Raw genomic sequence first — 27,743 nt, 5'->3', positions numbered from 1 at the left:
CTGATCAACTGAACCAAATCACATTGAACCTAGAAGATGTGGTAGGCCTGATTGACAAACTGAAAAGTAGTAAATCAAACGGACTAGATGGTATACACCCCAGGGTATTGAAAAAAATAAAAAATGAAATTGCAGAGCTATTACTAAAAATTTGTAACCTATCATTAAAATCATCTGATGTGCCTGAAGACTGGAAGATAGCCAATGTAACCCCTATATTTAAAAGGGGATCCAAGGTTGATCCAGGAAACTATAGATCGGTGAGCCTGACTTCAATGAAAGGAAAAATCATGGAAACTGTTATAAAGAATAAAATCACAAAACATTTAGATAGACATGGTTTGATGGGACACAGCCAACATGGATTTACCCAAGGGAAGTATTGCCTCACAAATCTACATTTTTTTGAAGGGGTGAATAAACATGTGGACAAAGGTGAACCCATAGATGTGGTGTACTTGGATTTCCAGAAGGCATTCGACAAAGTCCTGCATGAGAGGCTTCTATGAAAACTAAAAAGTCATGGGATAGAAGGCGATGTCCTTTTGTGGATTGCAAGTTGATTAAAAGACAGGAAACAGAGAGTAGGATTAAATGGTCAGTTTTCACAATGGAAAAATGTAAACAGTGGAGTGCCTCAGGGATCTGTACTTGGACCAGTGCTTTTTAATATATTTATAAATGATCTGAAAAGGGTTACAATGAATGAGGTGATCAAATTTGCGGATGACACAAAATTATGCAGAGTAGTTAAATCTCAAGCAGATTGTGATGAACTGCAGGAGGACCTTGCGAGGCTGGAAGATTGGGCTTCCAAATGGCAGATGAAATTTAACGTAGACAAGTGCAAAGTGATGCATATAGGGAAAAATAACCCTTGCTGTAGTTACACAATGTTAGGTACTATCTTGGGAGTTACCACCCAGAAAAGAGATCTAGGCATCATAGTGGATAATACATTTAAATCATCGGCCCAGTGTGCTGTGGTGATCAAAATAGCAAACAGAATGTTAGGAATTATTAGGAAGGGAATGGAAAATAAAATGGAGGATGTCATAATGCCTCTTTATCTTCCATGGTGAGACTGCACCTTGAATACTGTGCACAATTCTGGTCACCGCATCTCAAAAAGGATAAAGCTGCACTGGAGAAAGTGCAGAGAAGGGCAACCAAAATGATATGGGCCATGGAATGGCTGCCCTATGAGGAAAGGCTAAAGAAGTTAGGGCTGTTCAGTTTGGAGAAGAGACGACTGAAGGGGGCTGTGATAGAAGTCTACAAAATCATGAAAGGACTTGAACAACTTAGTATAAATCAATTATTTACTCTCTCAGATAATAGAAGGACTAGGGGGCACTCCATGAAGTTAGCAAGTAGCTCATTTAAAACAAATTGAAGACAATTCTTTTTCACTCAGCACATAGTTAAGCTCTGGAATGCATTGCCAGAGGATGTGGTTTCAGCAGTTAGTGTAACTGGGTTTAAAAAAGGTTTGGATAAGTTTCTAGAAGTTAAATCTTTAAACTGCTATTACAGTAATTAATAAGCAATAGTAGCTTGTGTTCTATCTAATGTTTGGGTACTTGCCAGGTACTTGTGACTTGGATTGGCCTCTGTTGGGAACAGGATGCTGGGCTTGATGGACCCTTGGTCTGACCCAGTATGGCATGTTCTTATGTTCTTATGTTATGTTGTCCCATACTTAATCATACACACACACACACTCACACATTTTCAATCATACACAGAGGCTCATATGCTCTCTCTCACATGCACAGTCACACACACACACATGCTCTTTATTTTCACCTCTGGAAGCAAAGGGGCAGCAGCAGCAGCAGCAGCGGTCTCCTCCTCAGCCCTTAGGCCCCACCATGCTTCCTCTTTCTTCTCACCTCCAGGTTTGCTGCTCCTGCTTCCGACTGTGGGGAGGGGGGGCTGGAGCATGAGACTGGAGGTCAGTGCTACCTTTCACTGTGAGGGCGAGGAAGGAAGGATGATGCTTCCTACGATTATTACAGGCTGCACCTTTCCTCACTGCTGGAGCGAGGGGAGGAGGAGAGGCTGATGAGGCCCTGCGGGATGTGAGCTGTGCTGATTCACATTGCCAGAGCTGGCAGAGGGGAAAAGGAAACTGCTGCTTTTTGCAGACCTATGGGCTGAGCTTATCTTCACTGCCAGGGCTGGGAGAGAGATTGATGCTTTTCGCAACCCAGTGGGCCAGCCTGCTCTAGTGCTCTTTATTGCTGGTGCAGGGCAAGGAAGAAGGAGGATGGGGCCGCGCTGATCTTCAGTGCCGATGTGGGGAAAGGGAGGAGGACGCTGACGTTTTCTGCAGCCCCTCATTGCTGGTACAGGAGGAGGGAGGAGGCCAATGCTTCCTGCACAATAGCACCTCTGGTGGATGGCATCGCTGGCCGTAGCCAAATCGGCCATGGGCTAGCTACGGCTCTGGGACACTGCCCCCATCACATTACTTTTTAACTTCCTCAGACGTCTCTCATGAGGGACTTTGTCACAATCTTTCTGGAAATCTAGACACACTATACCCACTGGCTCACCTTTATCCACATGTTTATTCACTCCCTCAAAAAATGTACATATTGGGGTAGATTTTAAAAGAAGCGCGATCAGCCTACTTTTGCTTGCGCATCAGACTCAAGCAAAAGTACGCTGGATTTTAGTAGATACTAAGGGGTAGATTTTAAGAGGCGCGCGAACAGCCTACTTTTGCTTGCGCATCAGACTCAAGCAAAAGTACGCTGGATTTTAGTAGATACGCGCGGAGCCGCGCGTATCCACTAAAATCCTGGATCGGCGCGCGCAAGGCTATCGATTTTGTATAGCCTGCGCGCGCCGAGCCGCGCTGCCTCCCCCCGTTCCCTCCAAGGCCGCTCCGAAATCGGAGCGGCCTCGGAGGGAACTTTCCTTTGCCCTCCCCTCACCTTACCCTCCCTTCCCCTACCTAACCCACCCACCCGGCCCTGTCTACACCCCCCCCTTACCTTTGTCGGGGGATTTACGCCTCCCGGAGGGAGACGTAAATCCCCGCGCGCCAGCGGGCCTGCTGCGCGCCGGGCCGCGACCTGGGGGCGGGTACGGAGGGCGCGGCCACGCCCCCGGGCCGTAGCCACGCCCCTTACCCGCCCCCAAAACGCGGCCGACACGCCCCCGAAACGCCGCGTCGACCGGGCCCGCCCCCGACACGCCCCCCTCCGAAAACCCCGGGACGTACGCGAGTCCCGGGGTCTGCGCGAGCCGGTAGGCCTATGTAAAATAGGCTTACCGGCGCGCAGGGCCCTGCTCGCCTAAATCCGCCCGGTTTTGGGCGGATTTAGGCGAGCAGGGCGCTGAAAATCCGCCCCTAAAATCCTGGATCGGCGCGCGCAAGGCTATCGATTTTGTATAGCCTGCGCGCGCCGAGCCGCGCTGCCTCCCCCCGTTCCCTCCAAGGCCGCTCCGAAATCGGAGCGGCCTCGGAGGGAACTTTCCTTTGCCCTCCCCTCACCTTACCCTCCCTTCCCCTACCTAACCCACCCGCCCGGCCCTGTCTAAACCCCCCCCCTTACCTTTGTCGGGGGATTTACGCCTCCCGGAGGGAGGCGTAAATCCCCGCGCGCCAGCGGGCCTCCTGCGCGCCGGGCCGCGACCTGGGGGCGGGTACGGAGGGCGCGGCTACGCCCCCTGGCCGTAGCCACGCCCCCGTACCCGCCCCCAAAACGCTGCCGACACGCCCCCGAAACGCCGCGACGACCGGGCCCGCCCCCGACACGCCCCCGACACGCCCCCCTCCGAGAACCCCGGGACTTACGCGAGTCCCGGGGCTCTGCGCGCGCCGGGAGGCCTATGTAAAATAGGCTTCCCGGCGCGCAGGGCCCTGCTCGCGTAAATCTGCCCGGTTTTGGGCGGATTTACACGAGCAGGGCTCTGAAAATCCGCCCCATAGGTTGCTACGCCTATCGGTCGCAGACGGCTGTGACCACTACTGCTCACCTCTTTCTTTGCTTCCCTGACTCCATGGGGTAGTTTGGCAGCCTCCGCCAGCTGCCGCCGACCTGCCTACCGCTCCCAGGCATCCCGGGTCGGCGAGGACGCCGCCGACCGCCATCCTACCATCGGGTCCCTCTAGGCGCGTGCGAACGCACAAGGGCCAATCTTATCCACATCATGGTGGGAACCTTGAGGGTGTCCCCTCCAGATGACATCAGTCCCTTCAGATTTTTTTTTTTTTTTGAAACTTTATTTTTGCAATTGCAAATAAACAACAAGTGAGAAATAAGAACTATAGCATGTACATTTTTTTTGGTTTTTACAGTGTAGCCCTCCCTCCGTCCCATATCCAGGCGTGGAATTTGAAGTCTCTATTCGAGTTGGCATTGATCCAGGGAATTCCCAGAAAGAGATCATCCATATCCTGATTAGCGTTCATCATCGGAGTGGTCCATGGGTGGCGTGAGACGTGGAGTGGGGTTCCAAGGGTCCCATAACTGTCCAATGCGGGGAGCCAGATAATCAGTAAAGCCCGCCCATATCTGGTAAGCGTGTACAAGTTTCCCTGAGATAGATTGTATAGGAGTGGCATGTTCCAAGGAGCATAAACGTAACATTTTTCTAAACCAATGGTCGTATTTGGGACCACAAGTGTCCAACCATTGGGTCAGTATAGTTTGCCCAGCATTCCCGCTTTTTTAAGAAATAAGTTCCTTGGAGAGGATAAGGCTAGTTGTGGCAAAGTCTGAACCCCAAATAGCCATAAGTTGGGGTCTAAAGGTAAGGACTTGCGAAGGAATGTGGAACAGGCTTGTCTTATCTGCTTCCAAAATTGAGTAACTTCCACACATTCCCAGAAGCAATGGAAGTAATTGCTCTCAATTTTTGCACATTTAGGGCATGCTGCAGAAGGAATGATTCTCATTTGCTTGGCTCGGAAAGGGGTAATGTAATACTGCCATAGAAACTTGTACTGAGCCTCCCGCAACACCACATTCTCTGTTACAACATATAAATCCTTAAAACATTGTTTGAATTCAGCAAAGGACAGTGAAAAGAGGTTCCAGGCAATCCACTTAGTATAGATAGGGGTTAACAGTGAGAAGGTATCGAGATTCATTACTTCCTTATAATAATAAGAGAGAGTAGGGTTCTTCTTACTTCCCACCTGGACCAGATCCCGAAGTAGCCTCACCTGCGGGTTATCCTGCAAGTTAGGGTGCATGGCAGTTATAAAGTGAGCTATCTGTAAATAAGAATAGTAATCAGTTTCCGGTAAAGCATATCGTTGTTTAAGAGTGTGGAAAGGTAGCAGGGCTCCTGTCTCTCCATCATACAAATCATATATATAAGTGAGCCCTATTGATTGCCAGCGAGGAAATACCCCCTTCTCCTGTCCCGGGGGAAACAAATCATGTCCAGTAATATGAATTAGGGGGGTCAGACGGGACTGCAACTGCCCCATTTTGCTTAGCATAAGCCAGGCCTTCCGACACATGCGTAGAAATTCATGGGCCTTAAGGTGATGGGGTATTAGCTGGCTATCAAGTTGTAATAGGGGATTAAGGGAGTGCACTCCATACCATTCCAAAAGATGAGAGTACAGAGTGAAGATTGAGGTGGAAAAAAGCCAATCTCTCACATGGCGAATACTGCAGGCTAAATTATACAAAGAAAGATTCGGGCATCCCAATCCACCTCTCTCCGGTGGTCTAGTTAAGTTGTCCATCTTTAACCGGGCTTTCTTTAGTTCCCCATATAAATTTTCGTAAAGCTTGTCGTATGATGTTATGGTCTTTCCTTGTGAACCAGATGGGTACCATTTGAAGGGTATAAAGCCATTTAGGCAACAGCATCTTCTTAAAAAGGTGTATGCGTCCTAGTAGTGATATAGGAAGTGGCGTCCACCTTTTCAAGGAGGCAAGTGTTTGAGCTATAATAGATTGGATATTCGTCCTATATAAGTTGCTGATTCGCATGGGAAGGTGAATTCCCAAATATTTCAATGCGTCCTTTACCCATCTAAGTGGGAAGACTCCCCGCCAATTGGCTTGTAATTGCCCTGTAATGTCTATGGCCTCAGACTTGTTGTAGTTAATTTTAAGGCCCGTGAAGGTACCAAAGCAGCTCAATAAATCGATGACCGCGGGGAGTGATTGAAGAGGTTGTGTGAGAAATAATAATAAGTCATCTGCGAAAGCAGCTATTTAAAAAATATTCTTGGGCCTGCCAAACCCTCTCGCGAGTCGATTAGCATCAATTTTACAGAGTAAGGGGTCAAGAGATAAAATATACAACAGTGGAGACAAGGGGCATCCCTGCCTGACTCCCCTCTGAATGTTGACTGCCCCGGAAAGGCAGTTATTGGCTAATATGCGTGAGGATGGGTTATCATATAGTAGCATGATGTAATGTAGGAAGTCCCATTGGATACTGAACCTTTGTAAGGTGGAAAGGAGATAGGGCCAGGCCACCCAATCAAAGGCTTTCTCTGAGTCTAGTGCCACTACTAAGGCCGGTATGTTTTGTTGTTGACATATTTGCATAGCTGTAAGAATTTTGATGATATTTGCCGTGGGTTTATGTCCGCTAACAAAGCCAGATTGATGCGGTGAAATCAAGCGTGGGAGTAGAACATTCAGCCACGTGGCTAGAACTTTGGTGAGAATTTTAAAATCACAATTGAGCAGTGATATAGGCCTATAAGAGGAGGGGCATAATGGGTCTTTACCAGGTTTTAAAAGTATGGTAATATGGGCTTCACTGAAAGAGGTCGGAAAGGAATTTTGTTTTAAGCCAGCTATAAAGTAATTGGTTAGTGGGATGCTTATAGTCTGACAAAGTAATCTATAAAAATCATATGAGAACCCATCAGGTCTGGGGGATTTTCCTGGAGGAGCGGCCATGATAACTTGGGAAATCTCGTAAGTCTGGATAGGGCGGTTCAGGAAATCCCATTGGTTAGCTGTCAGGGTGGGGAGATGGAGGTCCCTAAAAAAAATCCTCTTCTGCTGAAATGCCTCCACTAGACTCGTCAGAGTAAAGAGAGGCATAAAATTTACGAAAAATTTCACATATTTCAGGTTCCCTAGTTGCAGTCCCCCCTGAATCTGTCTTTAGGTTGGTGATAAACGAGTGCAGTTTGTGTGTTTTGGTAACATTTGCTAACAATCGACCAGGTTTATTTCCAAATTTAAACAAGTTTTACTGTCCCACTTGTAAATAGGCTTGGGCCCTTGTATGTAAAAGAGTGTTCAATCGGCCTGGGATACTATGAAACTCCTTTCGACTGGTTTCAGAAGAATGCTGGATTAGTGCCGCTTTTGCTTTTTGTAATTCAGTCTCCAAATATAAGATATTTTCGTTTAAATGTTTAGTGCGAGAATGTACGTAAGCGATGATTTTCCCCCTCAAGACCGCTTTCCCAGTGTCCCAAAATAAATGTGGGTTATCTCTGTGTTGGTGATTATTTTGGGGCAAAATCTTTCCATTTGTTCCTCAGAAAGGCCTGAAAGTGAGTATCCTTACTTAGAAAACTAGGAAATCGCCATATGCGAGCTTTATGAGCAGGTGATTGGGATGTAAGTTGTATAGAAATCGGAGAATAGTCTGAAATAGCCTGAGATTCAGTCATCGCTGAGGCTATGTTAAAAAAATTGTTTGTAGTAGTAAGTATGTAATCTATACGTGACAGCATTCCATGGGACCTAGAGATATGAGAAAAGTCCTTTTCAGTAGGATATAAAGTACGCCACACATCTATAAGTCCTAAATGGTGACAGAAATAACGTATGCCTTTCAGTTTGGATTTGGGGGCCTGCCGTTGTGGGGGATGTTTATCCGGTAAAGGATCCTGAACACAATTGAAATCCCCTGCCACGTAGAGGGTACCCTGGGTGTGCTTATGGAGTTCATTGCTCAGCTTTATAATAAAGGCATGACTATAGGCGTCTGGTGCATATACATTACATAATGTAACAGGTATGGAATTCCATAGTCCTATGAGAATGAGATAACGCCCCTCCAAATCAGAAATAGTATTTAAAACTTGAAAGTTAGCAGTTTTGCTAATTAGAATTGCTACTCCCCGCCTTTCGGCGGACTGCGGCAGAGTACGAACAAGTACCCACCCACTCTCGTCGAAGTTTCTGGCTCTCCGTGGCTGTAAGATGCGTCTCCTGGAGGCACGCCACCTCCGCCCGTAGGCATTTAAGATGAGACAATACCTTTTTTTTCCCGCTTTACCGGGGTTCCCAAACCATTTACATTCCATGATACAAGTTTCGTCATTTTCTTATATGAAATATGAGATCCATATGTGCCATTCTATGCTTAATGTAGGAGGATGCCCCCAGCACAGCCTCCTCCTTTTCTTTTGCAATTGGCCCCTTCTCCTGTACTAATGTAAAGAAACAAGGGGATACTTCCCTGGTGAACACAAAATTAAAACCACCCAACGTCTTCTCCCCTGGTAATTGTTGCCAATCGCTGTTTATCAAGCCAGGATCGTGAACCCAATGCCAACCCCACATGTACACAGACTTCCTCACTCCCACAGCCATCCAACACATACCAAACAACAAACCACCATACCCCACCCCAGATAACTCCCTCCCTATCGTCCCCCCTCCCCCTCCCCTCCCCCAAAGCCCCTAAGACCAACTTAACTATTAACAATGACCTGCCCCTCCTCCACAAATTAGAGGAACAGATCTAGAGGTCACGTTTACAGAGCACTTGGGTGCCCTGTCCCTGCAAACAGACACCGATGGTGTCCCGAGCCGGAAGTCATGAAAAGTCCAAAGCACAGTCCTGTTCAACAAACAGCGCTAGCCAGAAACAGCCTCGTCTGTGCTCGAATAAAGGAGGGAATCCACACCCCTCTTTTTAAGCCGGCTTGCGTGTTCTTACAAATACTAGGGCGTCTCGATGGTCAATTTCCTACATGGCCTCCATTTTAGCTACAGCCCAGTGCGGTTAGGCCAGCTGTTCCGCTCGAGAATTATTCATGAATGAAGAGAGAAGAAAGAAAAAAGAGCTGAAAGGCAGTCTGTTGATTAGGCATTAGAGATGTGAATCGAAACCGGAATCGGTTCGGTTCCGGTTCCGATTCAAATCATGCATTTTTTTTCGTCCGGCCCGATTGTTTTTTTTTTTTTATCGGCTGTGCCCGATCTGATAAACAAAAAACCCACCCCGACCCTTTAAAACCGCTCCCTTAGCCTCCACCACACTCCCGACCCCTCCAAAAACGTTTTAAAATTACCTGGTGGTCCAGCGGGGGTCCCGGGAGCGTTCTCTCGAGCTCGGGCTGTCGGCCGATAAACAAAAAACCCACCCGAACCTTTAAAATCACTCTCTTAGCCGTCCACTGGATGGCCCGTGCCATTTTTAAAGATGGCGCCGGCCGTCCAGAGCTCCTACCATGTGACAGGAGCCGGCCAATGGCACGGTTACCCTGTCACATGGTAAGGGCAAAGGGCCATCCACGCCATTTTTATTAGTGGCAGCCGACGGCCCGAGAGCGGGAGATCGCTCCCGGGGCCCACTGGACCACCAGGTAATTTTAAAACATTTTTGGGGGGTCGGAAGGGTGGTGGAGGCTAAGGGAGCGATTTTAAAGGGTTGGGTGGGTTTTTTGTTTATCGGCCGACAGCCCGAGCATGAGAGAATGCTCCCGGGACCCCCGCTGGACCACCAGATAATTTTAAAACTTTTTTGGGGGGGTCGGGAGGGTGGTGGAGGCTAAGGGAGCGGTTTTAAAGGGTCGGGTGGGTTTTTTGTTTATCGGCCGATAGCCTGAGCGCGAGAGAACGCTCCCGGGACCCCCGCTGGACCACCAGGTAATTTTAAAATGTTTTTGGGGGGGTCGGGAGGGTGGTGGAGGCTAAGGGAGCGGTTTTAAAGGGTCGGGGTGGGTTTTTAGGTTGTGTCCTAACTCCCGTTAGTGTGCACTAACCCGATTAATGATTTTTTCATGATAAATCGGTGGAATTTCTATTCTATCACACTCTTTAACGATTAATGACGATTTAAAAAATATCGGACGATATTTTAAATCGTCAAAAAACGATTCACATCCCTATTAGGCATCAATCTCCCCTCCGAGCAAAAGATTAGGGCTGGAATCATTGCCAGCCCCCAGCATCGTTATTTCGTCGACAACTCCCTCTGTACAAGAAAATTCAGGCCTTCTCATAAGGCTGGAATAATCAGGCATCCGGGTTCTGAAGAAACTTCTGCTCTTCCTCATGGTCATGAAGCTATGGATTTTAACCGCTCACCAAATTTTTAGGGCTGCGGGGAACTGAAGGGCAAATTTAATCTTCTGTTCAGAGTAGAACACACGGAGGAAAATTTACGGCACTGCTGTGATACAAGGGCCGAGTAGTCCTGCATCATTCAAATCTTATGGCCCTGATACAGAATTTCTGGACACTTCCAAGAGGCAAGCCAGATGCGATATTTGACTGCTGAGTTCAGTATCTTTGCGATCGCTATCCTCGGTCTCGGGTCCGATGGCCGGCGAATCCCCAATCTATGCGCCCTTTCAATTCTGAGTTCCCCCTTCAGGTCTGCTAGTCCCACTGCCTCAGGGTGCCAGTTCTCTAAAAAAGCCCCTAAGCCCTTTTCATCGAGTATCTCTGGCAGCCCCAGAAACCAGAGATTATCTCTCCGAAGCCGGTTTTCTATATCCTCCAACTTATCTTGGCAGTGTTTTAGAGTTACCGAGTGGTTACTGACTGTGCGGTCCCCCATTTCTGCCACTCTCCCTTCGAGCTGGTCGATTCTCGGACCAAGTTCTAACAGCGCCAATTTTACCTCGGTCAGTTGGTTAGCTATTCCAGCTAACTTGACATCCAGCGTTGCATCTAAAGTTTCTTTTAAAGCATCCACTGTGAGGGGCGTCCCTGGAGAAGGCCCAGACTCTCCAGTGCTCGCCGCCATTTTAGGATCAGCGGCCTTCAGCTTGTCCTTCGCCTTTTCCTTTTTACCACTTCGAGAAGCCATCGATGGTGACGTTTTTTTTCATAAAATGAACAATTGACATGAGCCGGGTCTGTCCAACAGTTTGGTGCGCGGGTTCGCATTAAATTGTAAGTGATGCCGGTAGATGCAGGGGCACAGCACCCAGAGCTAAAGGAGAACGCGTCCTCCCTAGCACATCGCTCCACATGACCTCCCCCTTCGGATTTTTAAACCAACTGGCCCTGCCTAAAGACGATTTGGCAAAGAGTCTCATCCTTGCTAATTCCGCCTCGCTTCCTGAGGACCCTGCGTTCCAGTTCCTGTTCCGACGTGGATGTCTCAGGTACCCGCTCCTCAGGGGCCTCTCTCGTCCTGGCTATCCGCTCCTCGGAGGGCCTGACACCTGGAACTCTGCCTGCCCTGGAACCAACACTGCTCTTTCGTGAGTACTCCGCTCTGCGGACCACTTTCTGCTCCACCAAGTACCTCTCTGGTGTACCCCGCGCTGCGGACCATTACCATCTCTACAGAGTACTACTTCTGAGGCACCCGCTCTAGAGACCCTTACCATGCTATCGAGGACCTCACAGGCGCACCCTGCCTTGCGAACCGCTACCAAGGCTCCTTACCGGAGTACCCCGCTCTGTGGGCCATTACCAGCTCCACCAAGTACCTCTCTGGTGTACCCCGCACTGCGGACCATTACCATCTCTACAGAGTACTACTTCTGAGGCACCCGCTCTAGAGACCCTTACCATGCTATCGAGGACCTCACAGGCGCACCTCGCCTTGCGGACCGCTACCAAGGCTCCTTACTGGTGTACTCCGCTCTTTGGGCCATTACCAGCTTCACCAAGGGCTTCATCAGGGCACTTCACTCTGCGGACCGCTGTCATTTCTTCAGAGGACCCCACCAGCATACCCTGTTGTGTGGGTCATTATCATCTCCACCGAGGATACTATTGGTGTACACCACCCCGCGGGCCACTACCATCTATACCCAAGGACCTCTTCAGTGTACCCCGCTTCGCGGGCCATTGCCATCTCTACAGGAGAGCTCTTCAGAGTACCCGCTCCACGGACCTTTACCAATGCTACGGAGGTATACCCTTTGGGCACTCCCTATTCCATCGACCCTGTGTCTCTGGGTCTGTGTGACCTCCTCTCTGGCACCCCCAGCTCCACGGGTAGTGCTTCTGTCTCTTTAAAAAGGACTCTATATTGCTTCTGTGTCTACCCAGCTGAGACCTAGCCTCCCGACAGTGAGGCTCACGGGGCTCCTCCCCATGGGCAGTACCACCTCTCACTTCGGCCCAGGGTACACATACCAACTGATATTACAGAATTTTAACATTGGTGAGACAAAACTTTTCTTGGTTAAATCCATGGTGGCTTTGTCCCAGTAAACAATGCCTAAGTATATGTTCAGAACGTTTGTTCTTTATGATAGTTTCTACCATTTTTCCCAGCACTGATCTCAATTTCACAGGTCTATAGTTTCTGGATCAACCCTGGAACCCTTTAAAAAACTGTAGATAGAAATAACCAAGCAGACTAGAAGGGCCTTTCTGTCTTCATCTGCACACACAATCTACTTTTTTCAGTTTCATAACTTTCTTGAATCCCTTTTTTAACGCATTTATACTGTTTGCTTCCATAAATTAACTATATGTTGTTTGAAGAAATAAAGCAATCTAGAACAAACAGGACAGCAGATATAGGTCATACATCCCGTCCAGTCTGTCCATCCACACCTCCTGCTCAGCTTTATAACCCTTCCACTACGTCAGAGACCCTTGGTGCTTTCATAAAAGTTGGATGCTGTCCTCTCAAAATTTGGTGCTAAGATTTTGGGAGCCCAAGAAGTCCTAGGGGTTGCAAGAGAAAGAGACAACTACAGATCAACAGTTCATGCCTGTGAGGTGCTGGAAGGGGAATCCGGTGGCCACTCTTTAAAACAAAATTTGCACCTGGAGCACAGCAGCCAATAGTCCCTTAAGATAAAATTGGGAATATATCGCTGCCTTTTTCACTTCCATTAAAAGAGTAACTTGATCGCTCATACGCATTACACATAGGGGCCCATTCACCAAGCTGCATTAAAGTATTTGTAAACAGCATTTACTGCATGGTAAAACAGGCTTGCACAGTAAAAATGGAAATAATGTGGAGAGCTTGCAATTTATAGGTGTAATTTCTCAAGCCGTATTACTACAGGAAATATAACTACACGTCAAGGGCTGTAAACTTCCCCCTAGGAGAAATGGCATTGTACTATGCATACCAAGGCTCCAGGGACGCCAGTAAAAGCCCCTCCACCTTAGAAAAAATGTCCTTGAGGCAACTAGCCAACCTCCCCTTACCCCTGCCTGTCCTCTCCAATATATTTTTATGAAAGTTCCCTTTTCAAGTCCCATCATCAGGCCTTTTAGTCACAGTACTTTAGCACATTTTCACTTGGATGCAGCTCCATCACTGTTCTCTACATTAATGGTGGGGGTGAAAAGGAAATAGAACCTAAGGTTACTAAGAGCCAAGAGAAACAGATAAGTATGAGAAAAAAGAAGTGTGAAGCTTGCTGGGCAGACTGGATGGGCCGATTGGTCTTCTTCTGCCGTCATTTCTATGTTTCTTTGTAAAAAGTCCTCTCCCCCATTGTGGTAGCCTCTTCCCAGATAACTCCATCATGAAGGTGGTATTACAGGGACAGGAATGATCCCCATTTGCTGCTGCCATGCTGGCACCCTCTTGGAAAATGTTGCTGTCTGATCTGCCGCTCATATGAGTGGGCAAATAAGAGCCAAGTCATCTGGTGCCATTTTCCAAGATGGCACCAGCGGGGCAGGAGCGAGTGGGGATTGCACCTGCCCCCTTAACACCTCTCTACAATGGGGTAACCTGATGGAGCTTTTTTCGTGGGACTGTGCTAAAAAGGTCAGGGCTTGAAAATGGCACTTTTTTTTTAATATTTACAAAACAAGACAGGTAGGGATGGGGAGGAGATTGGCTAATTGCTCCACTGCTCATTTAGCACATTTTCTTTTAGAGTGGGAGCCTTTTAATAACATTTTTGTCCCCTTTTTCAGATTGTCCCAAGATGGACTGTCCCTAATGTGCACTGCCACAGCTGGGAATGCAAATAAAGGAATTGCCACAGGACTCTAAACTGGGGTTCCGCCACGATCAGTGAATTCTGTGGTGGTCTACTTGAGGTACAATGGCAGGGTAATGCAACATTTCCCCACAGCGTCTCCCCTACACTCAAATGTGAACTATTCTGAAGGAATCTGCAGGCAAAAAACTGGGCTGATTGTCTTTGTCATGCATTTTATTCTGACAATAATTGTACAGCTCTGTGCATATTTATTTTCTTGACATTTTATCTGAACTTTAATCTGTTGGGGTGGAGGGGTGGGTTTCTGCGGTGCAAGTTGGGCATTGAATCAGAAACAGATATGCACACAGTAAAAGCTGGATTCAGACCCACAGAATCTTTATTTCTTAGTCTTTTTTTTATTTAGATCAAACACATTAATGTTACAGGTATCAATGACTAACTTACAGTAATATCAAGATTTGTCCTGACAGCTCTAATGAGCTGCAGGAATAAGGCAGGTGGTAAGACAGGTGTTAAAAAGGCCCAGCTTGATCCAAACTGCAGGTGTTCTTTCAGTGAGATCCATGTTGGAAAACCAGAAATATTGTGCCTTTTATTGAGAGTCAGAGCTGAAGGAGATCAGGCTTCTGCCTACAGCGCAGGGCTTCATCTCCTGCAAAGAGGAAAATCAGAGACTAGAAATAAAGAGGTCAATATTCAGCAGCATGGCGAGTGGACAATTTATTTGGGTAAAATTAACCAGGTAAACTATCACAGATATTCAGCAGAGTGCTGCTGATTCAGTGCCTCACAGAAAAAGTCTGGTTAGCTGCACGAACCTATCAGACTAACTTTAGGACTGCTCTGCAGCATGACCGGTTACCTGGTGAACCTTGAATATTAGAGTTAGCTGGATAAGTTACATGGCTAACTTAACTCCACCCCAGAATGCCTACAGTTTATCTGGCTAAATAGATAAATTGGAGGTGTTCAGAGCAGTGGGAAATGTAAAACCTACAGCATTGTATTCAGATGAGTCCATCCCTAGATTCTCCCTTTGGATGGTCTCAGAGCCTCCAATACACATTAAACTGGAGTCTGTGCAGGGTGAGATGTCTTTTATGGATTAATATAAGAATTATCCAGAGATGATCTGCACGACCTTCTCTGATCACACTGGCCCCTTAGTCAGATGTGAACACATTGCACAACACCCTCAGAAGAACATAAGAACATAAGAAAATGCCATACTGGGTCAGACCAAGGGTCCATCAAGCACAGCATCCTGTTTCCAACAGTGGCCAATCCAGGCCATAAGAACCTGGCAAGTACCCAAAAACTAAGTCTATTCCATGTAACCATTGCTAATGGCAGTGGCTATTCTCTAAGTGAACTTAATAGCAGGTAATGGACTTCTCCTCCAAGAACTTATCCAATCCTTTTTTGAACCCAGCTATACTAACTGCACGAACCACATTCTCTGGCAACAAATTCCAGAGTTTAATTGTGCGTTGAGTAAAAAAGAACTTTCTCCGATTAGTTTTAAATGTGCCCCATGCTAACTTCATGGAGTGTCCCCTAGTCCTTCTACTATCCGAAAGAGTAAATAACCGATTCACATCTACCCGTTCTAGACCTCTCATGATTTTAAACACCTCTATCATATCCCCCCTCAGTCGTCTCTTCTCCAAGCTGAAAAGTCCTAATCTCTTTAGTCTTTCCTCATAGGGGAGTTGTTCCATTCCCCTTATCATTTTGGTAGCCCTTCTCTGTACCTTCTCCATCGCAATTATATCTTTTTTGAGATGCGGCGACCAGAATTGTACACAGTATTCAAGGTGCGGTCTCACCATGGAGCGATACAGAGGCATTATGACATTTTCCGTTTTATTCATCATTCCTTTTCTAATAATTCCCAACATTCTGTTTGCTTTTTTGACTGCCGCAGCACACTGAACCGACGATTTCAATGTGTTATCCACTATGACACCTAGATCTCTTTCTTGGGTTGTAGCACCTAATATGGAACCCAACATCGTGTAATTATAGCATGGGTTATTTTTCCCTATATGCATCACCTTGCACTTATCCACATTAAATTTCATCTGCCATTTGGATGCCCAATTTTCCAGTCTCACAAGGTCTTCCTGCAATTTATCACAATCTGCTTGTGATTTAACTACTCTGCACAATTTTGTGTCATCTGCAAATTTGATTATCTCACTCGTTGTATTTCTTTCCAGATCATTTATAAATATATTGAACAGTAAGGGTCCCAATACAGATCCCTGAGGCACTCCACTGTCCACTCCCTTCCACTGAGAAAATTGCCTATTTAATCCTACTCTCTGTTTCCTGTCTTTTAGCCAGTTTGCAATCCACGAAAGGACATCGCCACCTATCCCATGACTTTTTACTTTTCCTAGAAGCCTCTCATGAGGAACTTTGTCAAACGCCTTCTGAAAATCCAAGTATACTATATCTACCAGTTCACCTTTATCCACATGTTTATTAACTCCTTCAAAAAAGTGAAGCAGATTTGTGAGGCAAGACTTGCCCTGGGTAAAGCCATGCTGACTTTGTTCCATTAAACCATGTCTTTCTATATGTTCTGTGATTTTGATGTTTAGAACACTTTCCACTATTTTTCCTGGCACTGAAGTCAGGCTAACCGGTCTGTAGTTTCCCGGATCGCCCCTGGAGCCCTTTTTAAATATTGGGGTTACATTTGCTATCCTCCAGTCTTCAGGTACAATGGATGATTTTAATGATAAGTTACAAATTTTTACTAATAGGTCTGAAATTTCATTTTTTAGTTCCTTCAGAACTCTGGGGTGTATACCATCCGGTCCAGGTGATTTACTACTCTTCAGTTTGTCAATCAGGCCTACCACATCTTCTAGGTTCACCGTGATTTGATTCAGTCCATCTGAATCATTACCCATGAAAACCTTCTCCATTACGGGTACCTCCCCAACATCCTCTTCAGTAAACACCGAAGCAAAGAAATCATTTAATCTTTCCGCGATGGCCTTATCTTCTCTAAGTGCCCCTTTAACCCCTCGATCATCTAACGGTCCAACTGACTCCCTCACAGGCTTTCTGCTTTGGATATATTTAAAAAAGTTTTTACTGTGAGTTTTTGCCTCTACAGCCAACTTCTTTTCAAATTCTCTCTTAGCCTGTCTTATCAATGTCTTACATTTAACTTGCCAATGTTTATGCTTTATCCTATTTTCTTCTGTTGGATCCTTCTTCCAATTTTTGAATGAAGATCTTTTGGCTAAAATAGCTTCTTTCACCTCCCCTTTTAACCATGCCGGTAATCGTTTTGCCTTCTTTCCACCTTTCTTAATGTGTGGAATACATCTGGACTGTGCTTCTAGAATGGTATTTTTTAACAATGACCACGCCTCTTGGACATTTTTTACTTTTGTAGCTGCTCCTTTCAGTTTTTTTCTAACAATTTTTCTCATTTTATCAAAGTTTCCCTTTTGAAAGTTTAGCACGAGAGCCTTGGATTTGCACACTGTTCCTTTTCCAGTCATTAAATCAAATTTGATCATATTATGATCACTATTGCCAAGCGGCCCCACCACCGTTACCCTCTCTCACCAAGTCCTGTGCTCCACTGAGAATTAGATCTAAAATTGCTCCCTCTCTCGTTGGTTCCTGAACCAATTGCTCCATAAAGCTATCATTTATTCCATCCAGGAACGTTATCTCTCTAGCGTGACCCGATGATACATTTACCCAGTCTATATTGGGGTAATTGAAGTCTCCCATTATTACTGCACTACCAATTTGGTTAGCTTCCCTAATTTCTCTTAGCATTTCACTGTCCATCTCACCATCTTGACCAGGTGGACGGTAGTATACCCCTATCACTGTAGTCTTCCCTGATACACAAGGGATTTCTACCCATAAAGATTCAATTTTGTATTTAGTCTCATGCAGGATGTTTATCCTGTTGGACTCTATGCCATCCCGGACATAAAGCGCCACACCTCCTCCCGACTGCTCCTCTCTGTCATTGCGATATAATTTGTACCCCGGTATAGCACTGTCCCATTGGTTATCCTCTTTCCACCATGTCTCTGAGATGCCAATTAAGTCTATGTCATCATTTACTGCTATACATTCTAGTTCTCCCATCTTACTTCTTAGACTTCTGGCATTAGCATACAAACATTTCAAAGTTTGTTTTTTGATTGTATTTTTATTCTGCTTTTTAATTGATAGGGATAAGTTACAATTTTTTAGCTCAGGTGAGTTTTTAGTTACAGGCACTTGGACTACTTTTCTAATTATTGGAACCTCACTGTCGGGATGCCCTAATTCTAATGCATCATTAGTATCCTTTAAAGATACATCTCTCCGAACCATGCGCTGCTGAGCGACTGTCGGCTTTCCCCTTTGTTCTAGTTTAAAAACTGCTCTATCTCCTTTTTAAAGGTTAGCGCCAGCAGTCTGGTTCCACCCTGGTTAAGGTGGAGCCCATCCCTTTGGAAGAGACTCCCCCTTCCCCAAAAGGTTCCCCAGTTCCTAACAAAACTGAATCCCTCTTCCTTGCACCATCGTCTCATCCACGCATTGAGACTCCGGAGCTCTGCCTGCCTCTGGTGACCTGCGCGTGGAACAGGGAGCATTTCAGAGAATGCTACCCTGGAGGTTCTGGATTTAATCTTTCTACCTAAGAGCCTAAATTTGGCTTCCAGAACCTCCCTCCCACATTTTCCTATGTCGTTGGTGCCCACGTGTACCACGACAGCCGGCTCCTCCCCAGCACTGTCTAAAATCCTATCTAGGTGACGCGTGAGGTCCGCCACCTTCGCACCAGGTAGGCATGTTACCAGGCGATCCTCACGCCCACCCGCCACCCAGCTATCTACATTCCTAATAATCGAATCACCAACTATGACGGCTGACCTAACCCTTCCCTCCTGGGCAGTAGGCCTTGGGGAGATATCCTCAGTGCGAAAGGACAATGCATCACCTAGAGAGCAGGTCCTTGCTACAGGATCCTTTCCTGCTACATCTGGTTGGTGCTCTCCCATTATGAGACCTTCTTCCTCCAATGCAGCACCAGGGCTGCCAGTCTGAAGTTGGGACTGGACTACTATGTCCCTGAAGGTCTCATCTATATACCTCTCTGTCTCCCTCAGCTCCTCCAGGTCTGCCACTCTAGCCTCCAGAGATTGGACTCGTTCTCTGAGAGCCAGGAGCTCTTTGCATCGCATGCACATGTACAACTTCTCACCGGTGGGTAAAAAATCATACATGTGACACTCGATGCAAAAGACTGGGAAGCCCCCCTCTTGCTGCTGGACTGCTGCCTTCATCTCAATTTTGATCAGTTCCTAGTTAAGTTTTAGGTTGCTATGGGAGTAGGAATGTGTCTAAGTTCCTTTAAATGTATTAGTGAATTCACTATATGTCTGGTAGTGGCCTACTGGGGTCTGATCGAATTCTCAATAAAGTTTTTGTTGATGGGGGGTTTTTTTTTGGTTTTTTTTTTTTGTGCAAGTGGCACCTGCCTATAAATTAAGGGATGAGCTTGGGGGGGGGGGTGGGAATTACAAACAGTCTAACTTTAGTTAGTCAGCCTGAGTGACTCACAGCTCCCTTGATTAACAAATGTTGTTCTCTATTCAAACCTAATCACACTACCTCAACACCTTTCCAAGGTGAGTAACTGAGCTGAACTATTCAACTTTTTTACTTTGGTATATACTGCTCCTAGCTTATTTCTAGCTTCTGGCTACTTTTTTGTGGGGGGGTTTTTTTTTGTGTTTTTTTTTGTTTTTCAATACAATGCACTCAGTTATTTATTAAATAAAACACTTAGCTCTTAAAAAGTCTGGAGGACACTTTAATAGTGAGGCAGACTTTTAAAAAATAAACACACTACCTACTGCTACCTTATTGACTGACTAAAAATACAAACAGTCTAACTTGTTTATTTATTCACTGCCAACCTACTGCTACCTTATTGACTGACTAAAAATACAAACAGTCTAACTTGTGTATTTACTGCTTACCTACTGCTACCTTATTGACTGACTATTTAAAAATGCAAACAGTCTAACTTGTTTTATTCACTGACTGACTATTAAAGGCACAAACACACAAACACACTAAATAATATTCCCAAATAGTTAACTTTGCCCCAATACTTTTAAAAAAAGTCAATGTCAATGTCCCAAGCAAAAACTTACTGATTCCTTTCAGCCACCAGCAAGGTGATCCTCTCCTCTCAGTGTGTGTATGTGACAATTTTTGCAGGAAAAAAAGACTGTTAAATCTGGTGTCCTAGAAAAACTCCAGCACAGGTTATGCAATCCAATAGCTGCCTTTAACTGTCCTGTCTAACTCAGGATATCTGCACATCTTCATATCCCCAATACTGAGAATTCATTACCCCTTAGAATTACAATAATGCTGGTACCTTATTTCGGCTACTTGCACTGCCTCCCACTACACATGGTACAACACTTCTGAATCCCGTCACAATCAGAATCGCAATTGCATTGATTCTGCACAAGGTTTCCTGTGGCACACTTTACCATTGGGCAGGCACCAGGTTTTACTGAAAAAAAAAGAAAAAGCATTAAACAGCAGCTGTCTGTGGGGCTGGTTGCAACTGAAATGCTTGACAGGAACCCAACACACGCCTCAGCAAATTAACTTGTGCAACCTGCTCCTGAATTTATTCATTTATTTTTAAATATTTTATATACTGTCATTCCACGTGATATTCACAAGATCACAAAAGTTTACATACTAACATTCATAGCTGAAATTAACCTACAAAGTATCAAGCACACAGAAAAGTTTTCAGTAGGTTATTATTCAGAGCATCTTATATATCATTTGGATATTCTGAAGGTTTTGGTTATGTTAAGCTACAGGCACTTTTAAATAGCCAAATTTTCAAGTCACACTTACATTTCTTTCTGTCTGATGCTATTCTTAGCTCTTCAGGCATGGATTTCCAGAGTTTTGGGCCAGCTACAGATAACAATCTGTCTCTTGTTTGCATCAAAAGAATCAGGGAATCTAAGGAAGTGCTAAATTATTTAATTGGATGGATGGGCAGACTGGATGGGCCATGCAGTCTTTTTCTGCTGTTTTGTTTCTATGTAGGTCTCTCCCCCCCCCCCCCCAATGATCTGACTGAGGGGGGGGCCTATATGAAACTTACTTTCCCTAATGTTTCCAAGGAAGGAAGTGAACACATGTTTTTTTGGAACCAGTAATCACTTTACTGTTTGCCTACAGCTGAAACTTAAGAAAGCTGAACTTCACCTCCAAATGTGACCAAAACCCTCACCAAAACCCCATGATTTATGAGAGTTCAACCGCAGATGTTCCCCTGCTCCTCCAAGTTTAGCACCATTAGGGCCAGTCCTCAGAGAACTATCCGCTTCCTTTCAGAATGAAGACATAGGGAGGACAATGTTCTAAGAATTTGTCTTATTTACATTGATTTTCCTTTTTGAGATATTTTTTGGATGGGGAGGAGTTGAGGGTGTGAGTTGTGTAAATATGGGACTTTCCCAATCCAAACCCACCAAGGCTGGATGCCTGGAATATCCTTCCAGAGGAAATGGTGAAGACTAAGACTGTGAAGGATTTCACAGGGGCATGGGATAAACACTGTGGATCCATAAAGGCTAGAGGATGAGAATGAAGAGAAGAGCCGTGGGGGTGGATTACTGGAGTGGAGGCTACTACCTGGTGTCGTGATTACTACCCTTACTCGATAAGCCTTCACATGGTTAATGCATCTCCAACGTTGCTCTCTGCTTCAACGGCAAGGGGAAATGTGGAAAAGAGGATTTGCATTCAGACAACAACCAACAAGGACTGAACTGCCCAGTGTGGGTAAACAAATAAGCGTGGGGGTAGCTTGCTTATTGCGGTGGTTACTACCCTAAACCAATTAAGCCTCATACATCACTTTGAATGCATATCAGCATTGCTCTCTGCTTCAACAGTAGGGGGAAATGTGGAGAAGAGGATTTACATTCAGACAACATCCAACAAGGCATTGATCTGTGCAGTCAGGGTAAACAAGCCTCAGGGTAACTTGCTTGATGCAGTGGTTACTACCCTTAACCATTAAGCCTTCGATTCACCTTTGATACAACTCCAACATTTCTCTCTGTATCAATGGCAGGGGGTGGCCGGAAATTCGAATCAAACAGTTACCAACCAGGGCCCTGAACTTGGTGGTCAGTGAAACAGATAAGTATGGGAAAATAACTGTGGGAGATTACTGGGCAGACTGGATGGGCCGTTTGGTCTTTTTCTGCCATCATTTCTAATTATCTATGTATCCTGTAAGACCCTAAATCCAGCACTGGAAACTGCTCTCCTACAAAATTTCTGGCTCAAGCTGTGGGCTTCCCAAGGCAGACACAAATATCCCAATATCCTCAAAAACCCTCCTGGGCTTCTTCCACTCCTCCTACTCTCTGATCTTCTCAACCCAGAGCCCCTTCTGGGCACCCACCAAGGCGGCAAGCCCCAGCCTCAGTCTGCTGACTTCTGATTGCAAGGGGGAAAAGAATCCATCCCCCAGCACTCACACCCTCTCACCTTCCCACAGCACACACACATTCCCCCCTCCCAGGGACACATACAGAGAGGAGGAGGGGGAAATGGGGAAGTGAGTGAGAGAGAGAAAATGTACATGCACAGGTGCACACACTCACACAGACATTCGAAAGCTCTCACTGGCACAGGGGAAGGGAGGAGAGGGAGGGTGGAAAATGAGACGGGGTTCCCCCTCCACACACACACTCCACTTATCTCTCAATACCACTTTCACATCCGTCACTCACAATGCACACCATTCCCACGCAGGTGGGGAGAGGTTTTCGCCTAACTCTAAACATGCAGAGAGCGGGCCTATAGTTATCCCGGATAACTTTAATCTTAAACGGTTACAATCCAAAAAAAAAAGAAGAAGTCAGTTAAGTAAAAAAATAAAATAAGATCGTAGGCATAGTGGCCATCGCGCGAGGTCCAATGCAGTGCAGGACTGGGCGAATACTGCCCCCCCCCCCCCCCCCCAATAATTAACCCCTTCTTTTCGAATTGAGAATCTAGATTTGCCACCAGCCCGGTCTCATCCATTGCCCCATCCCTCTTCTCCCACCACTTCCATGTACAATTGCCCGATTCCCACATTTATCTTTTCCGGGGGGGGGGGGGGGGGGGCCCTCATCTCCCTACTCCCCGCCCCGAAGGGATTAGGTCAGGGAAAGTGGGTTTGCATTTTCAAAGCTATGCGCATTGTGCTTCGGGGATTAAAAAAAAAAAATCTATCCCCAGAAACAGCAGGGGCGGGTAACGTTTCTCCTTGGGCAGTTTCCAAGCGCACGCTGTCCCTTCCAGAGCCGGTACCAAGTCCAAGGTGAAAAAGTACTCGTGGACTTTGTAAGGAACCGCAGAGGCTTGAAAAGGTAACCCCCTCTGCTCTTACCTGAATTTACTTTGGTGCATTGCACTACGCAGTTTACGTCGCAGCACTTCTCATCTGCTGCGCACTCGGCGTCACTCTGACACACGACTCTAGATTTCGCAAAGCAAGCCGGGGAGGGTGGACAAGTCCCACAGTGGGCTGTAAGGGAGAGAAATCCCAGAGACATTAAAAACCTGCTTCTGAAGACCGCGGTCAGAAATGAAATTAGCTATGCGCTTCCTACCTGGGTTACCGGGAAAGGGGGAAAGCTTGGCTCTCTCCTGTGTTGTAGCACGATAAGCAGGGTCACAATATTTGAAGGTCAGTCTGTGTCTTACTCGGAGTCAGTGGGGAATGGAAGCCGGGGAGGCAGAGGAGGTTTGATAGTAAATAGGGAGGGTTAGGGTTTGGCGATTGGGTGAATGACTTGGCATTGTTTATAATATTTTTCTAATTTTTGGGGGGCTGTGGGCATTAGTAGGTTTGCTTGAATTTGTGACTGTTTGCACTTATATTATAACCACTTTGAACCATGTGGATAAAGGCATAAAATCAAATTGAATTAAGTAAATATAAACAAACTCTCGTAGAAACTTACAAATGGCACTCAGGTGTCGGATACCTGGATTCCTGTAGGCAAATCTATCCTGAGGGTAAAGTGGACGCTGCCCTGGTCCCTGTGCTTTGTGGGTGCTGCAATTCCATCCCCTCCCTCCCTCCCGCTGGCAGGAGGAAGGCAGCTCCTCTGATCTGCGCCTGCCTCCATCTGCACTGCCTGCACTCTGAAGCCTGAATCGCGCAGGGCTCTGTAATCTCACGGGTCACACCGGCACCGTGCGTTCAGGGTTCATATCGAAGCCAGACGAGCAGGAAGCAGGCACAGGTAAGGGATGCTGCTTTCCTACTGCCTGTAGGATGGAAGGGGAGGGAAGAGAAGATCACACTGGCAGGAGGTGAGGATTATGCCAAGGGGAGGGCCTCACACAGACTGATTTGCCTCAGGTCCTAAATCCCTCTATTTTCAGCCCTGCCTGTACCCAGTGGATATTTATCATGTATCTAACATATCCAGCAGTCTTACAATTCATATTCAGAGGATACTTCTGCCGCACAGGCACCCTGAATGTACAATTACACTGTCAATCATTTCACAGTTAAGTGCTTAGAAGATGCCACTCTATTTTGGCTCAGCATAAGTGTAAAGGTATCACCAAAGTGTCTCTTACTATATATATCAGAGTCTTCACAGATGCTGAGTGCATAAAGTCAGGGAGAGTAGGGGTGTATACTATTCCCTTTGACTTCTATCCAAGAAGTGTGATTTGAGAACATAAGAAGTTGTCAGATCTGAGGGTCCATCAAGCCCAGCATCCTGTTTCCAACAATATCCTGTTTCCAACAGTGGCCAATCCAGGTTACCCAATCCTACCAAGTACCCAAACATGAAATAGATCCCATGCTACTAATGCCAGTACTGTAAGACAACTTGATTAATAGCTTTTTACGGACCTTTTCTCCAGAAACTTATCTAAACCTTTTTTAAACCCAGCAATACTAACTACTCAAACCACAGCCTCTGCCAACAAATTCTAGAGCTTAATTGTGGTTGAGTGAAAAAGAAAGAATTTTCTCAGATTTTCTTTAAATGTGCTATTTGCTAACTTCATGGAGTGCCCTGTAGTCCTTCTATTATCTGATTCACATTCAGCCATTCTAGTCTTTTCATGATTTTATAGACCTCTATCATATCCCCCCCCCCCCCCCCTCAGTCATTTCTTCTCTAAGCTGAACACCCCTAACTTCCTTAGCTTTCTTCATAAGAGAGGCAGGCGTTGCATCCCCTATATCATTTTGGTCACTCTCTTCTGTACCTTTTCCAGTGCAAATATAGATTTGTTGAGATGCATTTAACTTATATGTGTCTCCAATGTTTGCAGATTTATCTCATGCATATTCATTGTAGAAATCCTGAAAGCCTGACTGACTATGGGTTCACCAGGACAGGATTGAGAAACCTGGCTCTAATGGGGGATATTCATTCTCTTTCACTGGCAGAAGCACAGAAAGAAAACAGCTCAGCTCATCCTTTACTTACACATACGAGAAACACCAGTGCCAGGGGCATAAGAGTGTAAGGTTTGTCTGGAGCGTCTACTATCCTTACACTGGCCCTGATTAAAAAACCATTAAAAATTAAGTGTTAAAAAAATAAATAGAATGAGGAGAGGGTAAGACAGTAATTGTTTGCTCAGGGTAGCAGAAAAGAGAGCAGTGTCTCTGATTGCAAGTGACTTTCAAGTAGAAATGTGATCTATCCCAAAAGCACAGATGCAATCCCTCTACTGGAGACAAAGCGAGACTCATGACCCTAAACTCCACATCAGACCTGGTGATTGCTCACCACCTACACCAAAAGTAAGAAGTCACCAGACTGTAACTCCCCAAAACTCTACTACTTAACATTTCTATAGCACTACACAGCACTGTACAAACTTACAAAAGACAGTCCCTGCTCAATAGAGCTTACAATCTAATAAGATAAACATACAGGACAAGAGGCTTGGGGTATTTCATAAAGGTAGAGAATGCTTAAAAGGAAAAGAAAGTTAGTTAAGACTAAAATCAGACATAAGATTTAAAAGCATTTCAAAAAGGTGAGTTAGGCACTATACCAATGATGGACATGTCAATGTACAATAAACCATATTACTACAATAAAAAAATGCATGAATTGTCATTAGTAAAATATTACAAATATAAATTAACACCAAATTACAAATGGTATAACCTAACTTAAAATGAGTACAATCATTCTATAAACAATATCCTGACATAACCCTTGACATATCCATTCCCTGACATATCCATTCCCCCCAAGTTCTATTTCCCTGTTATATGTAACTGTTTGCTCCTTGCTTCTTGTTATATGGTTATTTAGTTAATCCCTATGTTCCATGTAAACCGATTTGATATGAACCTTTTTCATGAATGTCGGTATAGAAAAGTGTTTAAATAAATAAATAAAATAACAGGCTAAACCATATAAAGTAAATGGCATAGCTTGCATGGTTCTTTGCTCACTATACTCACCCTGGTCAGTGCCTGATGCCAAGCACAGTTCTACACAGAGGACAAGAAGCCCTGAGAGGATGGCGATTGAAGTGGCTGTCTTCATTGTGCCGTTTGTGTCTGAATCCTCGGCAATGCTCTGAGCCGATATTTAAGCACTGACAGGAGTGAAGCTGGAATAAGAGTGGGAGGGGAGAACAGACAGGCAGTCTGTAGGGACCTGCCTTGCTTACGTATTTCAGGTTTCAATTTCACAATCAAATTTTAATTTCAGATGTCCCTGCCCAGACAAAGGAGCTACTTTTTTTGCTTTACTTCCATCTCCTCCCATATCACCCCATTACTGCATGCTCACTGGAGTCATTTAAGAACTCAGCTAAGGTACAATTAAAGAAAAATAATTGCAGACTACTTCCAGATGAGGATTTCCTGGTAATTGTGACTTTTTGTGAGATATAGGAGATTCTGGAGTTCAGCATGCACAAGTCATATGCACTCTACACCGAGCACAAAAATGTGGGTGCACTTCTTCTTCTCATTTCACATGCTGGCAGATTTCTTCTGTACCTTGCACACCTGTCCTGTATGGGGAAGAACCAATCCACTCCCTGGCCGTTTCATTCTGTCCTGCAAACGAATCACTGCACTACAATGCTTAGCAACATTGCGAAAATCAATTAGGAGTCAGCATGCGTAAATGCATGTGTATAGCTCAGTTTCACGTGTACTTTTACACGTATCTAAGAGGTGGAATTAGGACTTACTTACTTACTTACTTAGAATGGGTGTAACTTTGTGGGGGTAATTTGGGCAAGTACACAGCCAATTACCAAAGGATTTTCAAGGTGAATTTCTGCGCATAAGTTAGCTTGGAAATAGTCAGTAAGGTCTGCATGAACAATGTGTAAAGCACAGAGTTTACGCTATACAAGCTGTTAGGAAATTAGCTTTGTTAAATCCCACAAAACAGTATTTGTACTTTGACTACCTACTGCTTGTGCCACCAGCCTAAGCAGCTGCTGCTTTCAACCTGCCATGCTGAGGGAGGAGATCTAAAGCTGAGACATAATCACCCTTCACTTGTAGGCTTTGGGAGAAGGTGGGCAGTCCGGGCAGAACCGTTGCTTGCCTGGTAGTGGATCTTTT

At 45.5% G+C, this 27,743-nt stretch overlaps 1 protein-coding gene and 1 long non-coding RNA gene across 2 annotated transcripts in view; one reads left to right on the top strand and one right to left on the bottom strand.

Annotated features, from left to right (window-relative positions):
* LOC115096493 overlaps positions 1-27,743 on the top strand; it is a 68,726-nt gene that overhangs the window by 23,089 nt on the left and 17,894 nt on the right. Inside the window, exon 2 of the long non-coding RNA XR_003858088.1 lies at positions 14,046-14,171. This is a non-coding gene — a long non-coding RNA (uncharacterized LOC115096493). The remainder of the gene's footprint in view (positions 1-14,045; positions 14,172-27,743) is intronic.
* Positions 14,432-26,776, bottom strand: LOC115096492 (WAP four-disulfide core domain protein 5-like). Its single transcript, XM_029611173.1, has 4 exons — positions 26,619-26,776; positions 23,550-23,687; positions 20,505-20,645; positions 14,432-14,729 (listed from the first exon to the last, which is right to left on the bottom strand). Exons 1-3 carry the CDS (start codon positions 26,701-26,703, stop codon positions 20,515-20,517), a joined length of 354 nt encoding a protein of 117 aa, XP_029467033.1. The 5' UTR covers positions 26,704-26,776; the 3' UTR covers positions 14,432-14,729; positions 20,505-20,514.

Source organism: Rhinatrema bivittatum, chromosome 8 (genome assembly GCF_901001135.1).
Source record: "Rhinatrema bivittatum chromosome 8, aRhiBiv1.1, whole genome shotgun sequence".
In the NCBI taxonomy this organism is placed as follows: domain Eukaryota; kingdom Metazoa; phylum Chordata; class Amphibia; order Gymnophiona; family Rhinatrematidae; genus Rhinatrema; species Rhinatrema bivittatum.
Note: the sequence above shows the minus strand (reverse complement) of the source record. Positions and strands in the feature narration are given on the sequence as shown.

Bases quoted from the DNA above. Each gene is read 5' to 3' on its own strand.
- LOC115096492 (XM_029611173.1), bottom strand. From the start codon at position 26,703: ATGAAGACAGCCACTTCAATCGCCATCCTCTCAGGGCTTCTTGTCCTC. The intron at 23,688-26,618 runs GTGAGTATAGTG...TCTCCCTTACAG, and splicing joins GGCATCAGGCACTGACCAGG to CCCACTGTGGGACTTGTCCA. The intron at 20,646-23,549 runs GTAAGAGCAGAG...TTTTTTTTTCAG, and splicing joins ATGCACCAAAGTAAATTCAG to TAAAACCTGGTGCCTGCCCA.